Below are 26,644 nucleotides of genomic sequence, written 5' to 3'. Positions count from 1 at the left end.
TCAGGTCACTGCAACCTCTGCCTCCTGGGTTCAAGTGATTCTCCTGCCTTAGCCTCCCGAGTAGCTGGGACTACAGCCATGTGCCACCACGCCTGGCTAATTTTTGTATTTTTAGTAGAGAGAGGGTTTCACCATGTTGGCCAGGATGATCTCCATCTCTGGACCTCATGATCCGTCTGCCTCGGCCTCCCAAAGTGCTGGGGTTACAGACATGAGTCACCACACCCAGCCACTATATTACTTTTTAAAAGTTATTTTATGCTGGAGATACATAGTGGAGTATTTTGGAGTGAAATGATATAATATCAAGAATTTGCTTGATTACACTCCAGGTTTTCATGTACTGCCTACACAGCTAAGAAGCTAGAAAGTAAAAACCTGAACTCTTGTTTAACCAAGCTCTGATTTCAAGTATTCTTACTTATTGTCTAAAGAAAAGGCTGTTAGCCAACTCACAAGACATTTATAACCCAGTCTCCCTTGTTCCTTTCATGATAGAGGCTACAAAATTCTTTTCCAGTCTCCTCTGCAGTTAGGAGTAGCCAGCTAATAATGGTTTTGACCAATAAGACAAAGGCAGAAATTGGCTGGTGTCTCCTCAGATGTGACTGATGCTCCCCCTTTTTCCATCTTCTCTGCCTTCAATGTGGATGTAATATCTGGAGCTGCAGCAACCATTTTGCAACCGTGAGGCAACAATTATGAGGAAAAGGCCAAGGGAATTAAAGACACTGGCCCTCATATCATCAAATTTCTAAACCAGGCTGAGTGCAGTGGCTCATGCCTGTAATCCCAGCACTTTGGGAGGCCGAGGCGAGTGGATCACTTGAGGCCAGGAGTTCAAGACCAGCCTGGCCAACAAGGTGAAACCCTGTCTCTACTAAAAATACAAAAATTAGCCAGGTGTGGTGGTGCACACCTGTAGTCCCAGCTACTGGGGAGACTGAGGCAGGAGAATTGCTTGAACCAGGGAGGTGGAGGTTACAGTGAGGCAATATCATGCCACTGCACTCCAGCTTGGGCAACAGAGTGAGATTCTGTCTTAAAAAATTGCTAAACCAATCCTAGCAGCCACTTATCTCCAAACTTTTTTATTATAGAAGACAAACAGCACTGATAATTCTCTCTTAGCTGGGTTTTCTGTTGCTTATAGAACACATCCTAACTGCTTAGTACTGCCAGATATGAGCTCAGAACTTGAGTCCCCCGGCTCCCCCCCCCCAGCCCCACCTTTTTTTTTGTTCTGGAAAACTGAAAATTATATATTCTGTAATCTATCATCTTCCAATCCTAAGGCACAATATAATATATAGATTTGCATTTCAAAGATTGATTTAAATGCTTACACATGCTATGAGAATTTAAATTTTTTAAAGGTTTACAAATGTTGCAGTCTAGGGTAAAGTCTTGGGTTGCATACATTTGGTACATTTTATAACTGAGCAAGACTTTGCTCTTGCTCTCTTTGTCTCTCCTACCTACCCCCATTGCATTTGTTAAAACCTTATTACATCACTCACAATACAGACCCCACTTCAGGGTCAATTTATGAAAACAAGAAGCAGCTCTCACACAAAACTTACTAAGAAAACTTTTATTTCAAACTACTTTTCCTGGCACATTGTCATGAAAGTCTTTAGCTGGTTCCTCCCAGACTCCTTTGTCCCTGGAGTTTTTCTTCTTTGGCAGCTTTACCTTGGTTTGTCAGCTTGTCAATATTCATATCATATCAAATATTTATGCTGTAGAAAAGGAAGTTTCAAAAATAGATAATATTACATAATAGCATGTAGTTCTAAGTTAAAATACTAAACCAAAATGATTGCATACATTTAAGGAATAAACACAAAATATATATTAGTCTTAGGAACATCCTTAAAATGATTACCATCACTTTTGCCACAAAAAGTTTACTTACTAAGTTAATAGCAACATCAATATCACCCTTCTGTGGGAACAGATGACCTATAAATCCAATCAAATTTGACTTTATATTCTTTGAAATGCAAAATCTACTTTCCCAAAGAAAGAGTGTTAGCAGTGGGGGATTTATTTCATGGACAGCACACCAAAGTCTCTTTTACTAAGAATGTGCATGAACACTGATAGGAATAAGGGTAATGATTATTAGAATTGTATCAATAATGATATTATTGACATTAGTAGGATGTTGTAGGTAAAAATTATATTGGTGGCTAATCAGTTTTTGGTTTTGTTGACAAACGTAGTCCTGATATTGAGAGAAGATTCTGAGAAACTGTTCATGCAGACACTCCTTTCTCTGTTTCAGAGGCTCCGCTCCATCAGCCCTGCAAAGAGCCCCACAGAGAAAATATTCACATAACTTGAGAGCTGCATGGTATATTTTAAATAGTGTATGATATATATGTTCAATAGGTTTCCTAATTTTGAAAGTAATTTAAACTTTACAGAAACCTTGGAAGAAACAGATTATTAGTGAGATTTATTCTTTCTTAATACATATCTTCTTATTATTTTCTTAATAAATCTCACTAATAATTTCACTACCTAGAGAGAGTCATCAGTAACATCTCACTAAATTTCTATTCAGTCTTCATATATATATTTCAGATACTATTTTGTAGACTGCTTTTTTTGCCACCCAATATGGTATTATAAGCATTTACTGATTAAAATTTTTAAGACATAATTTTTAAAGTTGGATATTTTAGATGATATGTTGCAATTTTTACACACATTACATATATCATTTGCTTGTTTTCGGTTTTCCATTAGCATAAAATAATGTGGTGATACATATTTTTCTTCATTGTTGATAATTTTCTGAGATCAAATGCCAGGTGGAAATACTGAGTCAAAATATGGGGATCATGATTTAGGTTCCTGCAAGATCTGCAGAACCAATTTACTCATCCACCAAAGTATATGCAATGCACCCTATCTCACTGCACTGTTATTGATGCTATCATTAAAAATAGATAAATATTTGCCAAAATATACTCAAAAAGGTATTGTATTGTTGCTTCAATGTGATTTTGAAGTGATTTGATTATTGGCAAGTTTGGATATTTTTATAGGTTCAAAAGATATTTGTTTTTGATCTTCTATGAATTGTCTGTTTATACCTTATAATGTATATCTTATGTGAATCTGGAAATTACATTTAACTCTGGAGTATCTTTTATCAGATCATGAAAAGTTATCTGAGTTTTACAAAGAAAATAAAACTAGAGTATCTTGGTCATCTCCAAATAGTAATCTTTGAATGAATGAGTGGCACATCACATTATGTGACTGTACAATGCATTTATAATATTATAGAAATACTACATTTGTTTAAATATCACTTCTAATTAATTTAGCCAATGGATCTTACCTTTTCTTTCAAGTACAGTGTAAGTGCTTTCCATTCCAGCACCAATGTGCTCAAAAACATGGCAATGAAATAACCAGGTTCCAGCATCTCTTGGATACATTTTTACAGTTCGATAGACCCCAGGAGGAAGGTCATAAACATCAGATCGATACACTCCCCAATCCTTAACAAGGAGATTAAACACCATTACATGGCTTCTAAAAGATGTCACTCTACCACTTGCTGTAATTCCCAAATTCTGATATACCTAATTAGGTGACAATTAGAAAGCATTAGGTGCTGGGCTGGGCACGGTGGCTTATGTCTGTAATCCATCACTTAGGAAGCTGGGGCGGCAGGGGAGGATGATTTGAGCTCAGGAGTTCAAGACCAGGCTGAGCAACATAGCAAGCTCCTCATCTCTAAAAAAATATATATTTTAAAAATTAGCCAGGCGGTGGTGCGTGCCCATAGTCCCAGCTACCTGGGAAGCTGAGGTGGAAGGATTGCTTGAGCTCAGTTCAAGGCTGCAGTAAACTATGATCATGCCACTGCACTCCAGTATTCCAGCCTGGGTGACAGAGCAAGATGCCATCTGAAAAGGAAAAAGAAAGGGAAGGGGAAGGGAAGGGAGTGGAGGGCAAGAGAAGGGAGTTGAAGCCAAGAGAAGGGAGGGGAGGGGAGGAGAGGGGAAGGAGAAAAAAAGGGAAGAGAAAAGGGAAAGCAAAGGAAAGGAAGGGAAGAGAAGGGAAGGGAAGGGAAAGGAACGGAAGGGAAGGAAAGGGAAGGATTAAGCTATTAAAGCTATTCTGTTCTCTTCTCTGAGTACACTTGAGGCTTTGGAGAAGTAAGTCCCAGAACATTCCAGTGTTAGGTAGAACACAAAGAAAATGTTTCACTCTACAAGGGTACCTGTAGTTAGTACTAGTGTCAGAAACTTGCCAATGTCTCACACCACTGAGCACTCTAGATTTCAGAGAACTTCTAGTCTCAAATCCCAAAGGTTCTAACTGACATATTTCTAACTCAAGATGTTATGTTGATGTGACATAACATGTTGATGTGAAGGATTGTCATTTCTTGAGATGCAGCTAATCAGAAAAACTCATTGTTACAGGAAAGAGAAGGGGAAAGGGAGGAGAAGGGAGGAGGAGCTCCCTTGGCATCTGCAACCAAGTCTGCCTTCTGGAGATTGGAGCTGAGGACTGAGGGCTGAGGGCTGAGGGCTAAGGGCACTTTTTAGCTAATTTCTCTCCTAAGCAAAGAACCTAATGTTTAGGAAACTATCTCTATAGGCTGCTTAGAGTTTTAGAGATGAAGTCCTAGGCCCTAGTCCAGATGGATTGAAAGAAACTAAAAGGAAGGTGAATTGCTCTACAAAATAAAATGAGAAGTATTTGGAGGATGGTGGTAGGGGTGGGTTGGGGAACTGCAGCTCAAGAGTTCTGAATAATTTGAGGAGAGAAGGGATGCCAGAGAGTCTAGAGAGGAAAAATGTGGAGAAACAAGTCCTGAGGGTGAGCGTAAAAGGCAAATGAGCTAGAGGCTCTCAGTGATGCTGGTGAAAGGGTAATTGGGGGTGGGGCATCTAACATCAAATGGTAAGTGCTTTCATTATGTAGCACTGGAAAAAAAACTTCATTTATCCCCACTCTTTCACTAAAAGTCTGTGACTCACAATGACCTTGATTTCGTAGTTGCTTAAGAGTACCAAAGGAAATGGGATGTGCTCCATGTTTGGAATTGCACACAGATATGAAAAAATACCAGCCACAGGAGTTGAGAGGCAAGGGAGATGAGCAGAAGCAGGAAGTTAGAGTTGGGGTGAATAGAAGACATTTAAGCTCTCAAGACTCCCTGCAGATATCAGAAGGCAGACAGGAGAAAGACTGAGCTGTTTCTTACTGGATGCAGAGTTGGAGCTCTAGCCATGGTTATTTAGGAACATTAATTTTGCAACTAAAGTGAAAATAATACAGATGACCTAGGATACACTTTTTGGATATCAGAAAAATATAGAGAACAGTACGAAAAAAAAAAATTTAACTACAAATTGACAATGTCCAAAGCATCAGTAAATATGAAAAATATACCTAGAGCCCTGGCACCCAAGCAGACTGTAGCTTTAGGGACCAAGCTGTGACTGGCTGGCTTGTCCCAGAACTCAGTTAGTAACCACAGAGGGCTGCTTCACTGCCCTGGGAGTTTCAGGGAATAGAGCCCAGTGTCTGCATAGATGCTGGTGTGATAGTATTCTGCCTCAAGGTGGGAGACTAGATATATCCTGCAATGGGTTTAGAGTGAGTGGTTAAAGTTGAGAGCCGGTGATACTAGGCTCTGTGGTATAAATAGGATTATACTTAAGGGAGGCAGTTTTGTGAAGCACCAAAGAGTTCAGACTCTAGAGTGAGAGCCGGGGTTTAAATCTAACTTCTATCACTTCCTGCTTGTAGGAAAGTTCCCTATTTTGTTAATGCTTCATATAATTTCCCTGCAATTGTCCCTGAAAAACAATTCTGATTTCCTTTCAGCTCCATGCAACACTTAGCATGGTTCTAGGCATGTTAGAGGCATTTGCTGGACTGAACTATTATATTTGACAAAATCAGATAATCTGTAAAACATGATGACCAGATTTTAAATATCTCTTTTGGCCCAATTTTTTTTTTTTTTTTTTTTTTTTGGACAGAGTCTCACTCTATTGCCCAGGTTAGAGTGCAGCAGCGTGATCTTGGCTCACTGCAACCTCCACCTCCTGGGTTCAAGTGATTCTTCTGCCTCAGCCTCCCAAGTAGCTGGGACTACAGGCACCTGCCACCACGCCTGACTAATTTTTTGTATTTTTAGTAGAGATGGGGTTTCACCGTGTTAGCCAGGATGGTCTCGATATCCTGACCTTGTGATCTGCCCACCTTGGTCTCCCAAAGTGCTGGGATTACAGGCGTGAGCCACCACACCCAGCCCTCTTTTGGCCCAATTTTAAAAGTCTTTAATATAAACACTTATGAAATGAGTAATCCTAATATATAGGCTTTTGCTTTAAAAAAAATGGGGAGTGTAGATGAAAGTGTAGTGAGTTTACGGTGATTAGATTTGGGTAATAGAGTTTCGTTACATTATTCTGTTTACTATATAAAATTCTCCGTAATAAAGAGTTTTTATGCCAAAAATAAATTTAAGAGGAATAAATGTGTTCATTAAATGGTGGGAAATAAAGCAGCACACCAATAAGGCTTTGTGCAAACCAAAAGGTGCTTGCTTATCTAAGTTATTTGTACGATAGACACTGCATTAAAGAAGCTATTAACATAATACATCTGGAATTCAGGAAAGCTTTATCTGAAACTTTTATCTGTGTGGAAAAGGTGAACTGTACTAATGCCTAGTGGTTGGATTAAATGTCTAAGGTGTGAAACACAGAGAATATAATTGATCCTAAATTATACATTAATGTTTACATAAGGAATTAGGATGAAGAAATGAAAAGCTCTTTAAGTAGACATTAATGAATGATACAAACTTGGAAACTGAAAGAGGAAGGATAAAATTTAAAATACTTATCATAAAGAAATGATGAGTCAAAAGTGGTCATGATAACAATTGTAAAGAAGTGTGGGGGAGGGGCTAAGATGACCTATTAGAAGCAGCTGTAGTCTGCAGCACTCGCGGAGAGGAATGAAAGAAGCAAGTGAATTCAGCAACTTCTACTGAAATATCCAGGTTCTTGCATTGGGACTGACTAGGCAAACCACTCGGATCCATGGAGAATGAACAAAAGCAGGGTGTGGCGACAGCCATGTGGGAGTGGCATGGAGCCAAAGGAACTCCCAACCCCAGCTAAAGAAAGTGGTGAGTGGTTTTGTGACACCACCCAGGAAACCATGCCTCTCCCATGGATCTTTGCAACCTGAGGATTAAGAGATCCCCTCATGAGCCCATGCCATTAGGGCCTTGGCCCCATACACAAAACTGTATGGACTCAGCAGAGCAGCCATGGAGTCACACACAGAGACGCAGAAGTTTTATATACTCCAGTCCCAGGAATCCTGGCAAGTCAGGAGATCCATCCATACATTCCCCTAGAAAGGGGGCTGAATCCAAGGAGCCAAGCAGCATTGTTCTGCAAGCCCCAATTCCATGGCACCTCACAAGTTAAGACCCACTGGCTTTGAATTCCAGGCAGCCAATGGAAACAGGTTGGAAACTGCCTGGGACAGCACAGAATTCCTAGGGGGAAGGACAACCACCATCTCTGTGGTTCAATCAACTCAGCTGTTTCAGCCTGCCAACTCTGGAAAGCCCAGGCAGTCCGGATGAGGAGGGATCCCCTACAACACAGCACCGTCACTCTGCCAGATCATACATGGCCAAACTACTTCTTTAAGTGGAACCCTGATCCATTCCTCCTACTGGGCGAGGCCTCCCTGCAGGGGTTTCAGCAACTCTAGCCAGGGTTATACAGACGGAACTCTGACCTCTCCCTGAGACAGAACTCCCAGGGAAATGGGCAGCTGCCACCCACCTCTGCAGTTCAGTTGACTCAGCCATTCCACCTTGCTGGCTCTGAAGAGTCCAGGAAGGGTCCCCAGCAATGCAGCACTCCTGCCCTACCAAAAAGCAGCCAGACTGTTGCTTTAAGTAAGTCCCTGAACCTGTTCCTCCTGACTGGGCAAGACCTCCCAACAGGGGTCTCCAGACACCTCCTACAAGAGCATTCGGGCCAGCAACAGGTTAGTACCCCTCTGGGATGGAGCTTCCAGAGGAAGTATCAGGCTGCCATCTTTGCTGTTTTGCAGTCTTCACTGTTGATACCTCCAGGTACAGGAAAAACCAAGGCAACTAGGGTCTGGAGCAGACCCCCAGCAAACCACAGCAGCCCTATGAAAAAGTGGCCTGACTGTTAAAAATAAACAAAGAGAACAAAGAGAAAACAACAACGACACGAGACCCCTTAAAAGCCTCATTCAAGGGTCAGCAACCTCAAAGATCAAAGGTAAATCCACAAAGATGAGAAAAAATCAACATGAAAATGCTGAACACTCAAAAACCCAGAGTGCCTCTTCTACTCCAAATGACCACAACACCTCTCCAAAAAGGGCACAGAACTGGGCTGAGGCTGAGTTGGCTGAATTGACAAAAGTAGGCTTCAGAAGGTGGGTAATAACAAACTTCACTGAGCTAAAGGTCCATGTTGTAACCCAATGCAAAGAAACTAAGAATCATGATAAAACAATACTGGAGCTGATAACCAGAATAGCCAGTTTAGAGAGGAACATAACTGACCTGATGGAGCTGAAAAACAACACGAGAACTTCACAATGCAATCACAAGTAACAATAGTACAATAGACCAAATGGAAGAAAGAATCTCAGAGCTTGAAGAGTATCTTTCTGAAATAAGACAGGCAGACAAGAAGAGAGAAAAAAGAATAAAAAGGAATGAATAAAACTTTTGAGAAATACGGGATTATATAAAAAGACTGAACCTATGACTGATTGGGGTACCTGAAAGAGATGGGGAGAATGGAACCAAATTGGAAAACATTCTTTAGGATATCATCCAGAACTTCCCCAACCTAGTAAGACAGGCCAACATTCAAATTCTGGAAATACAGAGAACCCCAGTAAGATACTCCATGAGAAGATCAACCGAAGACACAAAATCATCAAACTCTCCAAGATTGAAATGAAAGAAAAAATGTTAAGGGCAGCCAGAGAGAAAGGCCAGGTCACCTACAAAGGGAAGCCCATCAGACTAACAGTGGACCTCTCAGTGGAAACCCTATAAGCCAGAAGAGATCAGTGACCAATATTCAACATTCTTAAAGAAAAGAATTTCCAACCCAGAATTTCATATCTGGCCAAACTAAGCTTCTGCATAAGTGAAGGAAAAATAAGATTCTTTTCAGACAAGCAAATGCAGAAGGAACTTGTCACCACCACCCTGCTTTGCAAGAGCTCCAGAAGGAAACATTAAATATGGAAAGACAAAACCATTACCAGCCACTATAAAACCACAGTGAAGTACAGAGACCAGTGACACTATGAAGCAACCATATAGTGGTTTATGAAGCAGCCACATAAACAAGTCTGCAAAATAACTAGCTAGCATTATGATGACAGGATCAAATTCACACACTAATCTTCACCCATAGGCTTGAGATAAAAGGATGGAGGAAAATTTAGCAAGCAAATGGAAAACAGAAAAAAGCAATCCTAGTTTCTGACAAAACAGACTTTAAACCAACAAAAATAAAACAAGACAAAGAAGGGGATTACATATGGTAAAATGTTCAATTCAACAAGAAGCACTAACTCTCCTAAATATATATGTGTCCAATACAGAGCACCCAGATTCATCATGCAAGTCCTCAGAGACCTACAAAAAGACTTAGACTTCCACACAATAATAGTGGGAGACTTTAACACCCCCTCCTAACAATATTAGACAGACCATGAAGACAGAAACTTAACAAAGATATTCAAGACCTGAACTCAGCTCTGGATCAAGCAGACCTGACAGATATCTACAGAACTCTCCACACAAAAACAAAAGAATATACATTCTTCTCATCACCACATGGTACTTAACTCTAAAATTGATCACATAATCAGAAGTAAAACACTCCTTAGCAAATGCAAAAATAATTAAAACTACAACAGTCACCCAGACCACAGCATGATCAAATTAGAAATCCATTTTAAGAAATTCATCCCAAACCAGTCGGGCATGGTGGCTCATGCCTGTAATCCCAGCACTTTGGGAGGCCAAGGTGGGCAGATCATGAGGTCAGCAGATCCAGACCATCCTGGCTAACACAGTGAAACCCCGTCTCTACTAAAAATACAAAAAAATTAGACAGGTGTAGTGGCAGGCACCTGTAGTCCCAGCTATTCAGGAGGCTGAGGCAGAAGAATGGCATGAACCTGAGAGGCGGAGCTTGCAGTGAGCCGAGATCATGCCACTGCACTCCAGCCTGGGCGACAGAGCGAGACTCCATCTCAAAAAAAAAAAAAAAAAAAAGTACCAGACTCTTGTAAGTTCATTCTCTCCTGGATCAGGAAAAAGACCTGGAAAGGGAAGAGGATTCTCTGCAGAATGCAGATTTTCCCCATAACAGTTAGATTTGCAGGGCTGTTTCAAAAAATGTCAAAGAAATATATTTTAGGGTAAAATACTTTGATTTCCTAATTTAGGGCCTGCTAACTGTCATGTTGGTATCTTATTACTACAAAGAGTCTGTTCTTTCAGTCTTAAGGTCTTCATTTTAATGTTAATGCTGGTCAGCTAAGAATGAATTCCAAAGGGTGGAGAGTAAAATGAGTCATATCCAACCCTCACTTCCCATCGTGGCCTGAATTAGTTCTTCAGGTTAACTTAGGAATGCACTTGGTCTAGAGGATACTTAGAATTTTATTCAATTTTTCAATTGTTTGGGAGGCTTAGAATTTTATTTTTGGTTTACAGTGAGGATTGGTTACCAGAAAGACCAGGGCAGGATTAGAGGATTGGGACTTTCAGCCACATTCCCTAACCTCTGGAGAGGGAAGAGAGGCTGAAGGTTAAGTTAATCACCAATGGCCAATCATCTAATCAATCATGCCTGTGTAATGAAGCCTCCATAAAAACCCAAATGGACAGGATTCAGAGAGGCTCCAGATAGCCAAACATGTGCTTCCTGGAGGGTAGCTCACCTGGAGAGGGGATAGAAGCTACATGTGCTCCTCCCATACCTTACCCTAGCATCTCTTCACCTGGTATTCATTAATACACTTTCTAATATCCTTTTGATAAACCAGTAAATGTAAGCAAGTATTTCCCTTCATTCTGTAAGTCATTCTAGGGAATTAATTGAATTCAAGGAGGGGGTCATAGGAATCCCAATTTATAGCCTGCTGCACAGAAGCATATGAGAACAACCTGGAGCTTATGATTGGCATTGGAAGTGGGGGCAGCCTTGTAGAACTGAGCTCTCAACCTGTGGGATCTGACGATGTATTCAGGTAGATAGTGTCAAAATTGAATTGGAGGACACCTAGCTGGTGTCCAATGCGGAACTGATTGATTGGTTGCAGAGGGAGGGAAATCTCCACACACTTATTTGTGACCAGAGATCAAAGAAGTCTTCTGTGTAACTGATTTTGAGTGAGAGAACAGGAAAATCACTTTGATATGGTTTTTATTCCTATATTCTCAGAATCACCTTAATCAAGTTCTTAAACTTAGCCTCAGCAATATGAGGACCTATTGCCATCATGTACCTCTTGATGCGATGCATGGGGAGCATACAACATCACCTTTGTGGTGTTCTAGGCAAATTTGTTAAACATGGATCCAATCATGAGGAAACTATGAGGCCAATGTAGAATATGGAACATTCTACAAAACAACTGGCCTGGACCCTTCAAAAATGAAATGTTATGAGGGAGGAATTTTTTTAAAAGGCAAGGGGATCTCTTCAGATTTTAGGAACGGTATGGCAATGGCAACCAAATGCTATGTATGCATCTTGATCAGGTCCTAGGTTTAAAAAAAAAAACAAAAAGCAGCTATACGGAGCATTTTTAGGACGACTTGGGATATTTGAACGGATTATACATTAGACTATATTATTGAATTAATGTTAATTTGGGGGTGTGATCATTTTATTGTAGTTGGGGTGGAGACTATCCTTATTCTTAGGGATGATTCAGTATTTAGGGGTAAAGAGTGACAAGGTTTGCAACATACTTTGAATTGCATTCAGAAAAAAACATAGAAGAGAAAGCTAATGTGGCAAAATGCATATGAGCATTCAGAGTATTTTTCTTTATGTTACTGAGGGCATAAAAAATTTTTTTAAGTTGGGATAGAAAAGTGAAAAACTTGAAATGACTATAAAAGTCTTATTTATCTATTAACTAACAATAGATTAGAGTGAGAATCTCTTTCTTTGGTTGGCATTTCATTCTTTGGTCAGCATTTATCAAGTGTCCATGGGATATAAAGAGCTAAATTATAATTATTTTCTTGTACCTGATATAGATGATATGGATCAAATTTCTGACTTGGTCATTTTCTTTCCAGCCCTGTTATCCTGCCATACTACTCCATAACTGGTTTACAAGGCCTCACAGTATATGGACCCATCGAAGGCTCTTACCTTGTATTCATAGCTATGGCCATGAAAGTGAACTGTGTGCACGTCAGCTTCATCTCCCATGCCAATCAGATACCAATTCACTACATCCCCAACGTGAAATGTTAGACCTTGGTTATTTCCAAACAGTCTTCCATTAATTGCTGTGGGTGGCAGGGAAAGGCACAGTTTATTATATTCAACAAGGATTTAAAATAATGTGGGATTTTTAAAAATAACCACTTTATAAAAGCATAATCATCCTTATAGAAAATATCATGAATGTTTTCAGAAGCAATGGGGATTTTAAAACCAGCCTGAGGAAGCTGTTAAATGTGACCAAGACATCCATTCATGGATGTGTCTAATTCTGAGTTTGTTTTGCCCAAGGAAATCAGGCACTGACTTTGTGTTAACATGATCGGGTTGAATTTGACTATTTCACAGCTAAGCATACTTATATTGGTGAATTGTGTATTTAAAATTATCACAAGAGGCTTAGAATATCAGGAATGGCCAGGCACGGTGGCTCATGCTTTTAATCTTAGCACTTTGGGAGGCTAAGGCAAGACGACCACTTGAGTTCAGGAGTTCAAGAACAGCCTGGGCAACATAGTGAGACCCTGTCTCCATAAAAGACAAAGAAAAATATTAAGAGCGTGCATTCTTATTTAACTGCCCTAAGTCAAACTTCTGTGATCTGCCACTTGTATGTCTGGAATGGCCATTTGTGAGGTCCGGGCCCCCTCTTATCCTCTATAGGTGTGGTCTCCAAAGGGTAATGTAAATAAAATATGAAGATTATATATACACACATACACACACACACACACACACACACACATATCCTCTTTTTACTTTGCTATTTCGTGTGCATTTTTAAAATGTATAAAATGCATTGGTACAGTGGTGCAAGTATATAATTTATAACTAATATATCTATGGAGGCTAAACTCTAATGCTTTCAGCTGATGGAGGGATGTAATAGAAGAAACTAGAAGACACTGCTCTAGACTAGTGCTTCTCACACTTTAATGTGAATATGGCCTGGGGATTTTGTTAAAATTCAGATTCTGACTTAGGTCTGTGAAGCCTGAAATTCTGTATTTCTAGCAAGCTCCCAAATGATGCTCATGCTGCTGGTCCTTGGGCCATACTTGGAGTACAATTGCCCAGATGAGTGCCAGAGTTATTCCTAAAATCTATCCCCACCAATCCCTAGCTCAGTATACTTGGTGCTTTAGTACAGTGGTTCTCTACAGGAGGTGATTTTGTTCCGCAGGAGACATTTGGTAATGCCTAGAAATATTTTTAGTTGTCATAACCTGTGGGGAGCTGCTACTGGCATCTAGTAGGTGGAGGATATAGATGCTGATAAACATCTACAATGCACTGGATAACTCCATACAACAAAGAGTTATTTAACCTAAAAGGTCAGGAAGTTAAGAAACTCTGGTTTAGATTAAGTCTAAATTCTTAACAAGGTGTTTGAGGTCTTCCACAATTCTGTTGGCTCTTTCTTCCCAAGTGCTATGTGACTTAGATCACATTCTTCCATCTACCCAGAATGTCATTTCCCGCCTTTTCTAAGTGGACAGACTCCTATGCAACCTTAAAAAATCAACTTGAATATCTCTTCCCTATCATGAAGCCTTTCCAAATCTTCCAAATAAGGATTTAAAGCACTGCACTGTGTTTAAATTCCCATGACAGCATCCCACCCCGCGTCATACTCCTTGGATTGTCGCAAGTCTGGCGTCCCTTAGACTGTAAACAACATGAGGGCAGATGACCCATATTATGGGCCTTTGTATCTCTTTAGGGCCTTGCAAGGTGCTTTGTGCCCTCTATGACACTTATTAAAAAGACTGTTGGTAAAATGGATGTTACCCTTGAATTAACTTTAAATTTACATATATTTCTAAAAAAGAAAAAAAAAAAAAAACCTTAGAAGTGGGAAATTACTATATTTGAATTTGCCTTAGTTAAGGATCTTTTACCCAGTCATATCTCTGAGCCCCCTCAGCTGAGCGGCCTAAGACCAGAAGTTTCCCTGGCTAAGAAAGTAAGTGAGATTGTTTATGTGCTTTCTATTGGAATAATTGTCTTGTTACTGTGATTCTAGATGGGGGGAGGTCATCTAGATGTACCTACATGCATCTAGTCACAGTCAACCTATAAAATAATTTTGGTTGATGAGCATGAAGTTTTCAAAACTTCTGCCTGTGAAGGTAATGTGATGGAAGGGTGGGTGGGAACATGTTCACTTTGGTTTGCCCCAAGCCCCACCTCTCCCTGTGTTCATCCAGGCAAAATACTTAGAAAATTATGGTAGTAAGGCCTTCCTGAAATGACAGCTGATGTTCCTGGTTTTACATTGTCTGCATAGCTCTAGAAAGCATGAGCATTTGCTGTGCTGGCAAAGTCAGTAGTCTGTGGCATATGGGCAAGGCCCAACACACTGCCTCTGTTACTGCAGCCCATGAGCTAAGAATGGTTTTAAAATTTCTAAATCGTTGAAAAAAAAAGGTAAATAATATTATTTCTTGACATGGTATATGAGATAAAAATTTCAGCATCCATAAATGAAATTTTTGGCTCTCAGTCACTTTCATTTGCTTTCCTATTGTCTATGACCACTTTCGTTCTACAGTGGCAGAGTAGAGTATGGCTTATGACAGAGACCATGTGGCCTGCAAGCCTAACTTCTTTACTATCTGGCCCTTGCAGAAAAAATTTGCCGACCCCTGGTCTACATGATCTATACCAGTCCTATGTAGTTGAATTCTATAAACTGTGCTGAGTGAGGCCCTTTCGTCTGTTTCATTTGTGCAGAGCAACCTGTGGGTTACCATTGGTGAGTCAGTGAGTGAATGTTACCATGCATGTGGTTGCTGAGTTGAAAATTATCATCTTCCTTGTCCACTTTGTTTGGCTCTGAAGCATAGGTGTTGATATTGTCTTCAAAGTACCAGGATTCATTCTCATCGAAAACCATGAAGTGGAGAACACGGTGAACTATGTTGGGGCTGATGTCTTTGCGGCATACAATCAGAGGGCCTACCAGTCCACTGTAAAGGTCCTGAGGAGGCAAAGCAAGATCATTCACTGTGGCCACAACTAACATTTTCCCTCACAAAATAAAAGAGGTAGATTCAAGTTTTAGTTTTTAATGAGGTCAGATCCTGAGTTTTTAATTATCAGGATTCTGAGAGTGAGGAACAAAATGTTTGACGTGCTCAATGCTTGATTGAAGAAAAATTGTAACCTCATTCATTAGAGTTGAAGTCTAAAGAGAACACCAGACCTCTGAAAGGGATTTTAGATACATTTTTCAGTGGATTTAGCTCTATTTTTGACATTTTAATAAAAAAAGAATTTTGGTTTTAATTAGAATTCCTGGCATTGAAGTTGGTTGGCAGGAAGTCTAAAGGAGTTAGTCCCTTCACCTTTGTGCTTTTGCCCCTGCAGCAAATGTTAGTTGAGAGTCTACATTTTGTTTTTGAATTAAATCTCTGTGTAGATTCTTGTTCCAGACAGAGTGGGCCAAGATAAGAGTTCAAACAGAACACTTGCACTGTTTTTTTTTTTTAGTGCAAATAAACCTGAACCCTATAATTGAGGGTTTTAAATATAAACACACACATACACCCCCTACACACACACACACAATATGTATATATTCATTTCTTATTAATCATAGAATTATACCATTCTTCATTTATTATTACTATTGTTACTATTATTATTATTATTTAGAGACCGAATCTTGCTGTGTCACCTAGGCAATAGTGTGACCATAGCTCAGCATAATCTTGAACTCCTGGACTCAAGCGATCCTCCTATCTCAGCCTCCCATAGCTAGGACTACAGCACGTGCCACTGTGCCTGGCTAATTTTAAAATTTTTTGTATAGACATCAGCCACCACATCCAACTGAATTTTAAAATTCTTTACAGTATGTTGTTTTCTGTAATTCAAATACTATTCAGTGGAACAAAGTATAGTCTATTGTTGTATAATTAGTTATATTTTTCAATTCACAGTGAGATTATGCAATGAATTATAAACTTAAGTAACCATAATGTAATAATTTATTTTGCTTTTGAAAAATGCAGACCCATGTAGGAATAAAAGCTGAACAGTAGTTAAGTTACTTAATAGAAAGTTTACACAGAACTAAGATTTTTAAGAACAATGATAAACACCTTCTTTCTTCCATTATAATTTCTAAGAGGAGATAGGATAAGAACTCTTATTTGATTTAAACTTTACCTTAGCCACAGATACAGTTGAATAGTAAAACCAAGGTATGCATTCAAAGTCCAGTGAGGTAGGACCAGTTCTATCAGGTATCTGCCAATTATATATTTGAATCTCTCCTGAAATAGACAAATGAAGTGTATTTAAATAGAGCTTTTAAAATCAGACTTCTTTATGGAGAACCAGACGATGAGCAAACACTAAAGCTATAAAAATAGTAGGCAGCATAGTCCTAGCTTTCACTTCTGGTTTCACTTCTTGCTTTCTGATCTTAGTCAATGTGGCAATTACTCAATGTGACAAAGCCTTGAATCCCAGCTCTGAACCTTCCAATGTGTGGATCACATGTACCTCCTCCCTGACCTCAAGGCTGTGCATATTAGTCCTATTGGATCTTAATTCTATATTCTTGCAGTAAAGTTCTTTTGCTCCCTCCCCACCATAATCCTGTGTCTCCCACTTCCAAAGCTCCATGGGAGTTATAGTCCTGTGACATTAACCAACCCTAACCCCAGCTCCCAAATCTGTAACAATTTACTTAGCACTAACCCTTGCCTTCCAGTACACCACACAATGCCTGGCATATAGCAGGTAGAGTACTCAGAAGTGTTTGTGGAATGCATGTAGTAGATCCTTTCCTAACTAATCAGAACAGAGGGCTGACTTGCAAACTCCCTTAATACGAGACTCAACAGACCATAAGACTGTTTTTAAAAACAAAAAGAAATATTTTGCCCACCATCAAAGTCTATCATCAGTCCCTCTGCTTTACAAATCATTTCTTTCTGAATTTGGCTTTCATTGATACTCTGAATTTCCAAAACTACTTGTTTTGGTGAGCAACTATTGTGGACATTCTAGGACACCCCTAGATCCCCAATCAAGAATGAAGAACATTTCACTCCTACAGGTGTCAGCCTGCTTTAGAGAGAGACTTGGCTGAAGAAAGCCACCTTGCTCAAGATTGCATCTAATAACTGCTGCAGGGACGTAACAGCCCAGCTGTCTCACTCCAGCTTAGGACAGCTGAGGGTCACCCTATCATCAGAGTGGGGTTGACTGTGACTTCTGTTGAGGCTGCATCTATGCTCAACCTCACTCCCTGTCCAATCCTACTCATTTCTCATTCTTTCCATATTAGCTGATTCCAAGAGCACTATCTACACACAAATCCTCATATCAGAGTCTGCTTAATGGACATTTTTTATTAAAAAATATGAATGTTCTTCTGAGTTAATTATGTTGAATGGCATGCTGTGTAGCAGTGATTCCATTTCATGGAAATGTTAATACATGGGGTCCATCATTTCCTCTTATTGGCTCAATCCTCCCCTACTTTCTCACATATTGCATCTTGTACTCAACTCCTACTTTAGCACCTTAGTTGGAGAGATTGAATATAGTATAAGAATACCTGGCAGCTGGACAGGTAAAGAGGTGGAAGGGAGGGTGGATCTAGAGGAGAAATTGATACACTGGGGAGGTGGTCCCTGAAGACCAAACCTTCACTTCACAGTTTTGCTCATGGTGCCCCAATCTGGAAGTAAACTTGACTTGCAGAAGGAACTTCCCCGCCAAATGCTTTCTTCAGGCCCATCTTACTAGTCCACTGGTCTCTCTCATCTGGAACTGCACCCATATATTTAAAAGAACATTAGCCTCGTAGTCCTGCATAAAAGCTTTGGGGATTTTTTTTTTTCTTCCAGAGTAATTACCTGGCTGAGTTGGAACAACAGTGGAATTATTTGTTTTCACTCCATGAGCATGGATAGAATACGGTCTTGAGGCTTTATTTTTAAAGATAATTTGAATTCTTTGACCAGGGTTGAGCAATATTAATGGACCTAGGGAATATAAAAAGGAATATGTCTGGATAATTGTTATTTATTTTAAATTATGAGTCATCTGTCTTCTTAAGTATTTACACAGTGACTTATTCTTATCCTTTTACTTAACATGCAGCCAAATGAAATAAAAACATTTAACAAGTAGATCACTGCTGATTTATGAGACATGATTTTTGCCTGAAATTTTTAAATCATTGAGAATTTTATGAGTTTTTGTTTTGTCTTGTTTTTGCCAGAAAACTTATTTTAATGAACATCGGTTTATGCTTAGGAAAACATACAATTTAAAGATGAAACCCTTTCTATTCTTTGTTGACCAATCTCAAATTTCAAGGCTTTTATTCTCTTGCTCCTTATTCTACTGGAGGATTGCAAGGAGCTGCAAGGCCTGTTTATTGAGCCAAAGTGATTTTCTCTCTTACAGACTAAAAACCTTCATTTTACTCTCTCCCTTTCATCCTAAGCCAAGAACTACAGGTATAAAATTAATTTTAAATCTTCTTTCTCTTTGGAAGCAGATTGAATCAGTGGCTCTGAAAACTTCTGAAACACAGGTGGTTTTGAGATGAGATAAGCAGCAAGAACTCTGTAAACCTGTGCTACAATTACTAAAATTAGAGCCCTGAAGACGCCTGCTCTAGGCTAAATGCTAGCTAAAGACAGGGCCTCTTTGCTGCCTGTGACCATTTCACCTCCCCAAACAATATGTATGTTTTTTCTTTTTAATAAGTGTTTTCCTTTTTGCATACATAATAATAGAACCTTGAGGGTCAGATTGCATTATTTCTCTTCATGCATTCAGCCAGAATCCTAGAGAAAACAAACATCCTGTGGCTACTAAAGATAGGAGCCCACTCAAAAGCAGCAGCAACAGGATAGCATAGGCTTCCCTCCAAAGAGGCTTCCCTCCAGGGCTCACAAAGAGACAAGCTCTAGAGGCTCACGGAGAGCCAAGAGGAGCAAAAGTTCCTCTTCATCAGCATGTAAATCCATCTCCTCAGAGTCCCACATCATAAAATAACCTCTAACATACACATAGATATTAAGACTGAAACAGGAGTTGGTCGTGTGGAAATGTCGCATGTGGGCACCTGGGGTGACTCAGAGGTTTCCTAGTTGATCTATCAAGGGTGGAAGAAAGAGTTGTAATTTCCTCACTCAGACAGAAGACACTTCAATTTACATAAAGAAGTTCCTTTCCTCACTCTACTAGGGTCCCCTGGACTTTGTTTTAATTTTATTGAAATGATCCCTAAATGCTACTTCTAAACTCCTTTCTAGAATTTTTTTAATTCCGAGAGCAAGAATCCAGGTAATCTGACACTGAGCACATTACTTTTCCACATTCTCCTTATTTTTTAGGAAACAACACTTGAATCATTTTTTTCCCCAGTGAAAATGCCTATCAGCAAACAAATTAGAATTACAGGAACTTTCCTCTTTCAAAGTAGAGATTGACAACGGCCTCCATGCGTACAACAATTTCTAATGGCTGAGGACAAGAAAAACTCGAAAACCAATCTTATGGCATATCAATACCTAGTATATCAAGATGTTTTTCATCTTCATTCCTTTTTGTTTGATTTGTGAACGTGTCATCATCATATTGACGATATAAGACTTTCTTGTATTTGGACCCAAGAAGTGTTCCACTTTTATCCACAAACATGTTCGTTTGGCTTTAAGAAAATAAGAACAAAAACAAAAAAACCCCACAAAGTTAGTTAATTTAACCATTAATTTAGACAAAGAACTCATATGGAAGAACTTCTTATATCTGGAAGCGGTTTTACCTAGAAATGTAAGTCATCTTTTTAAAAAATAGATTAATTCTAGCAAGATAGTTATTCACTCTACATTTTAAAGCATACTTTCTGGATAAAATTTAGTTTTTATAAATAAATAGTAAGAGAGAAAAACCAGAAAAAGAAATCAAATTGTACAAAAAGAGAAGAACGGGTGTCTTTAATTTGAAGTTCTCAGAAGAACAGAGGTAGAAGAAAACGAAGACAAAAGAAAAACCTGACAGACTGTAAATACTGAAAGTAGCTGAAGTTATGTTACTATTCCTGTGGTGAGATCAGACAGTAACGTATGTCCAGGAAGGATGCACGAAGTGAAAAGACAGGCAGGAAGAAATAAAGCCCATAAGTAAGTTATATAGATATTCAGAAAGATTTGAAGCCGTTTGCAATTGAATATGTCACACACACACACAAATTTTGAAGTGATTTATAATTGAGAATATCCTAAACACACAAATATCACACCTATATACCCATTATGCACACATACACCGTAACAAACACAAGTATACCACACACACCCACCATACCAAACACAAATAAATTCAACACAGACACAGACACACACAGACAGATTGAAAGGAAAGACAGGAAGACTCAGAAAGAACCCTTAGAACCCTTCCCATTTAGAGACTGGAGCTATCACCATACTTCTCTCTTTGTAAGCGGTGGAGTTCATTCTCCCACTTTCTGCTAGGAGAATAATCCCATTCCATTTCCTCGGCTGCAATGTAAATAATTTTCTCCTCCTGGTATTGTGTTTGATCAGGGTTTGGCTTCCCACATTGCCTCACGTGATATTTATGTTTCATGCCTCCTAGATTGTGTTTTATTGTTATGCAAACCAAATCAAAAGTTCCTGCAGACGAGTAAGAAAGGAATGGTTAAAGCTTTGCCTTCAGATTTCTTTCCTCTGTAAAATTATTCATAAGCTGCAACCCTCAAAAGAAGTATAGTAAAATCATTCATTCATTCTTTCATTAATTCAACAAATATTTATTGATCACCTTCTTTGTGTCAGACGTATTTCTAGGCGTTCAGGAAACATCAGAGAACAAAATAGTTAAAAATTCTTGCTCTCAGAGTTCATATTGCAAGGTGTTGTGGAGACAGACAAGAAACACGTTAAGCAACTTGTATGTATGCTGGAAGGTGATAAGAGCTATGATTAAAGAAAAAAAGGAAAACAGCATAAGGAGGACTGAGAATTCTGGTTGTGTGTTGGGAAGGGCTCAAGAGAGCAGTGAGCAATATCATGGGTAAGTAGGGTAGGCCTCGATGAGAGGGTGATATCTGGGCAAAAATTTATAAGAGATGAGGTGGGTCTGGAGGAAAAGTGTAAAAGTGTGTTCTCTCTAGGCAGAAGAAACAGGTAGCAAAGGCCCCAGGCCAGGAGTCTGTTTGGTGTGTATGAAGACCACCCAAGAGGCCAGTGTGTCTGGAGGGAGGGAGCAAGGGTGAGAGTACTAGTGAGCGGAGGGCCAGGTCGTGGAGCTCTTGTGGGCCACTGAATACATGATAGCTTTCACTGAGTGAAATGGAGAGCCACTGTGGGATTTTAAGTCAATGAAGGGTATAAGGACACTCTAGCAGCTGTGCTGAGAATAGACTGGCGTGTACAATGGTGGAAGAAACGGGATCTGTTGAGAGGCTATCAAAAATAATCGATGAGAGATGATGGCTTTGATCAGAGTGGTAGGTAGCAGAGGAGGGAGTGAAAAAAAGTTGAATACATTAAAAATACATTAAAAATCCAAAACAATGACAAAAACTAAAACAAACCACCATAACAAAAAAAACTCTAGCCTGATTCCGACCAGAACATTCCACCTGAATTCCAGTTTTCTTTCTTTTACCTTGGTAATTTTAGGCCCACCACGTGCTGACACTGCTTCTTGACGAATGCTCTTTTCAACTCTACATATTTCTGTTGTTGCTGTGACTTTTGTTGAGGGTAAGGTTTAAGAAGATGTACGAGAAAGCAAAACCTTCAGACTCAGAGGGTTTGAGAAAAAGAATTTGTTTAAAACGAAATAATCCCTGTACAAGCTCTAGCACCATGTTTGACATATAGTGTACATGTCTCCACTTGTTTGCTACAGTTGATATGCCTTGGAAAAGAGAATGAGACAAGGTAGTTTTTAAATCCAGAAAAACACCTGCATGGGAGAGGTGAGGAAGGACTGGGGCAGGAAAAAGAAATAACTTGTCCCTGAATGAGCATGCAGGTACATCTTTAACAAAGAGGAGGGGAAAAAAGTACCAGAGAAAGAGCTCTCTCTTTTCTTTTTTTTTTTGAGACTGAGTCTTGCTCTGTCGACCAGGCTGGAGCGCAGTGGTGTGATCTCTCACTGTAAGCTCCACCTCCTGGGATCACACCATTCTCCTGCCTCAGCCTCCCGACTAACTGGGACTACAGGCGCCCACCACTACGCCCAGCTAAGTTTTTGTATTTTTAGTAGAGATGAGGTTTCACTGTGTTAGGCAGGATGGTCTCGATCTTCTGACCTCATGATCCACCCGTCTCGGCCTCCCAAAGTGCTGGGATTACAGGCGTGAGCCACCGCACCCGGCCAAAGATCTCTTTCTTTTCCCCTCGAATTACTCTGAATCACAAATTTTGTTTGTTTGAAAAGTAAAATTTTAAATGTTGAAATGAAGAAAATGTAGTCAAATGAATATCTGGCATCACAAAGAGTCAAGATACCAATTCATGGTATTTACACAGTAGTTTATCATATAGCCTGGTTTTGGTTGGTATCAGTCATTTTTGACCAAGATAGATGGATTTTGGGGGGACAGGTGTAAAGGACAAGGGTTGATCTACTGGATTAAAGAAGGAACTCGCATTTATTGAAAGTCTAACATATGGCAGGCACTTTACTATACTTTACCTATCTCATTGATCATTGTCTGTTCCTTTTTGCAAATTACAAGTTTTTACAATTCCTATTTTACAAATGAGGAAATGAGGTTCAGAAAGAAGGCTGGTTTCCTTTGACCCCCACACAGTTCTTTGATACGGGGCGCCTTCTTAAAAAAAAAATGTTGCCAGCAAGGATCAACCTCACTGAAGCTAAAACATTGATCTAGAGAGCAAAGCAAGTAAGGAGGATAGAAAGAGGAAGGCACAAGGCAGCAGGGTAAGGTCAAAGCAGGAGGAAGGTCTGGGAAACAAATGGACCGAAGAGTAAGAAATGCAGAAGACAACAGAATGAAGATGAGCTTAAAGGATTTAAAACATCTGCATCATGTTTGAAGAGCATTGGGATGGTTTAAAGCCTAAAGAACTAGGAAGAGGACCTGAAAAAACTGAGGGGATTTATGTGTACAGGAAAATGAGACACTAAGGCTCTTATAAATGAATGGAGCAGGGCAAAGGTTTCTCAAGCATTGTTTGTATCAGTTCAATTTTTTTTTTCTGTACAGAACATTCAGTGCATATAAAGATAGTGCTTCTGCATACTTTAATGTTTCAGGCTGAATGAAAAGACCCACTGCTCACCTATAGAATCAGGTGTCATCAAAAGTGTCTGAGAAGTATGAGGAAACACAGGTATTGTGTCCTTTCTTGCTCCTAAAGAAGTGAAGGTATTTCCTGAAAAATATATCCCGTGTAAATCTTCCACTGATCCTACACTAAAAACATGCCACAAAACGTTGTCTCCTAAGCACATATCCAATCCAGGCAGATTTCCATACATGTATCCATTTATGGCTGTAAGGCATTTGTAACAAAGGAAAGAGTATTTAATGTACTGGTACTTGATATCTTTTGAAACCCAACAAAGTATTAATCATGAAGCAGCTCATTCATGTAAAAAAAGCAAAGCAATTTTTTCAACTTTCCTCTCCTCTATTGTTATTTAATCACTTCATGGGGGCTAAAAATGACATTATAGAATTAGAGAATGACAGAATTCCATGATACTCTCACTGGGTTATTCCAGTCAAGCCCTTCCTTTTAGAGTTGAGGAAACCAAGGCCAGAGAAGTGGTTACTTGTCCAATGTCATATGGCTAATAAGCTAAAATGTTAAGACCAAAGTCCAAGTCTCCAGATTCTGGATCAACCCTTTTCCCACTGCACTGTACAGTCTTCAAAAACCAACAACCAACCAACCAGCCACCTACCAACCCACCCAACCAGCTCAACAAACACCCTACTCCACCCACTCTTCGAATTTGGCAATAGAGAAGTACGTGACTTTTCACATTTAGCTATAGATAAAATATATTGCACCAAGAAGGTGTTGGTAAATATTTGGTAAGTTAAATTCAAAATAATCACCCTAGTAGATAATATTCTTCTTAGGAAATGATATTTATTTATTATGTATATATTTTTTTTTTTTTTGAGATGGAGTTTTGCTCTTGTTACCCAGGCTGGAGGGCAATGGAACGATCTCAGCTCACTGCAACCTCTGCTTCCTGGGTTCAAGTGATTCTCCTGCCTCAGCCTCCCAAGTAGCTGGGATTACAGGCATGCTCCACCACTCCCGGCTAATTTTTGTATTTTTAGTAGAGACGGGGTTTCACCATGTTGGCCAGGCTTGTCTCAAACTCCTGACCTCAGGTGATCCACCAACCTCGGCCTCTCAAAGTGCTGGGATTACAGGTGTGAGCCACCGCACCTGGCTGGGAAATGATATTTAAAGGAAACATAAGTGTATTAGCCAACCGTTGTGGGGAAAACCTAAGTCCATTTTAATCCATAGTTCTTTAGGCAAAATAAAATTCAGTGTTTAATGCATTTATCTTGTAAGTTAAATTGTTTCTTACAGTACATCTTATTTGAGGCTTGGAAGTCTGGATCCTCTTTATCTACATTTTCAGGCTCTGTGATAAACGTTCTGATATTTTCCTCCAAGAGATCACTTTCATTTTCATCAAATATTGTGGCAAGTAGGTAAAACTCTTTGTCTACTCCTTTCTGTGGAAGAGAATAGAAAAAGGAATAGACATGAAGTATAGATGGTCCATATTCAAATCTAGCCAAATGGTTGATCTGCATACAGTGTTTCCCACACAAGGAGATTGTGTACTTATGAAAAATTTGATCAATGGACTTCCTGATTTTGGATAGTCCATAGAAAGGCACAACTCCCAGTGAATGAATTATCACAGAACTAAGAAGTTGGGAGAAATCTCTGTGACTTTTTTAATATAAAGTGTTTACTCCAGAGATTCCTATATCTAAACTTCATAAACTAAACCATAAGATGTTTATAGTGGCTTTTAACATAATGTACTCTATGGAAAGTAAGTTAAATAAATAGTTTTCAATTCTAGAAAGTCTGAATTTTTAGGGCTTTTGAACAAATTTAATATAAACATATTACTAGATTAAATGTAAAAATTATATGGGTTATAAGAATGATGACACTATAAATATGACTCATTATATAGATAAATATAAATATATATTTATAATTTTGAATAAGATATACATTGTTATATATGTATGGATTTATAAAGCTTTGTTACCTATATTTTTATATAAATGTAGAAAAGAACTAGATATTAGTTCACTTCTGAGTGAGAAAATAAGGAAATTCATTTAACTAACATTTATTGAGCACCTATTATATGCCCAAGAGGAGCTGTGGTTATTATTAAAAAATTAATAAAATCTTGTTTGTACTTTCTAGAAACTTTCTAGAAAACCTTGTGTATACTTCCACTAGAAACAGCCTAGTGGAAGAAACAGGCCAATGAAAACAATTGCATGGATAAATATGCTAATAGAAACATACCTAAGGGACTATGGTAACCTGCAGGAGCTTCAACTGACATTAGTCAGGAAACATTGTCCAAAGGAAGGTACTCTCAGTCTGAGTTTCAAAAATGTCTCCCACTTTTGGCAGATAAAACAGTGAGGAAAGGCCATTCCAGATGGAGAGAAGAGGGGAAAATCAGAGAGGTCAAATAACCTTCCTTACTCAGGGCCTAAGGAGCTAATTCCACCATAATGCAGAATTCTACTTTGCCATTTAGAAGAAGCGAATTCTGCAGTGTAGGGGTGGGACGGGACATAAATCTGAGGGAATTGTCAGGATCTGATGTGTTGGTTTCTGCATCAACAAATTGTGGGGAGATTTTGTTTCAGGAGTGCTATAACCAGATTCCTTAGGGAGGGATGTGGACTAGCTGTACTAAAGCAAGATAAGAGTGGAGACGGAAGTTAAGAGTGAAAGGAATTCAGAAAGAGACGATAGTGCCTAAAATAATGCAGAGGTATTGGAGACTTAGTGATAAATGTGTATGTGAGACAG

The 26,644-nt window shown here is 39.2% G+C and overlaps 1 protein-coding gene across 1 annotated transcript in view; it reads right to left on the bottom strand.

The window, feature by feature from the left end:
* Nucleotides 1-1,977: 1,977 nt before the first annotated feature.
* LOC112619490 (ceruloplasmin-like) overlaps nt 1,978-26,644 on the bottom strand; it is a 45,316-nt gene continuing 20,649 nt past the window's right edge. Inside the window, exons 10-19 of the mRNA XM_025377504.1 lie at nt 25,152-25,302; nt 23,876-24,088; nt 21,022-21,229; nt 20,105-20,244; nt 18,434-18,562; nt 16,731-16,837; nt 15,336-15,537; nt 12,480-12,619; nt 3,359-3,521; nt 1,978-2,309 (exon numbers count right to left, since the gene is read on the bottom strand). Coding sequence (XP_025233289.1) covers nt 2,287-2,309; nt 3,359-3,521; nt 12,480-12,619; nt 15,336-15,537; nt 16,731-16,837; nt 18,434-18,562; nt 20,105-20,244; nt 21,022-21,229; nt 23,876-24,088; nt 25,152-25,302 — 1,476 coding nt within the window. The 3' untranslated portion in view covers nt 1,978-2,286. The remainder of the gene's footprint in view (nt 2,310-3,358; nt 3,522-12,479; nt 12,620-15,335; nt 15,538-16,730; nt 16,838-18,433; nt 18,563-20,104; nt 20,245-21,021; nt 21,230-23,875; nt 24,089-25,151; nt 25,303-26,644) is intronic.

This window comes from Theropithecus gelada, chromosome 2, assembly GCF_003255815.1.
Source record: "Theropithecus gelada isolate Dixy chromosome 2, Tgel_1.0, whole genome shotgun sequence".
In the NCBI taxonomy this organism is placed as follows: domain Eukaryota; kingdom Metazoa; phylum Chordata; class Mammalia; order Primates; family Cercopithecidae; genus Theropithecus; species Theropithecus gelada.
Note: the sequence above shows the minus strand (reverse complement) of the source record. Positions and strands in the feature narration are given on the sequence as shown.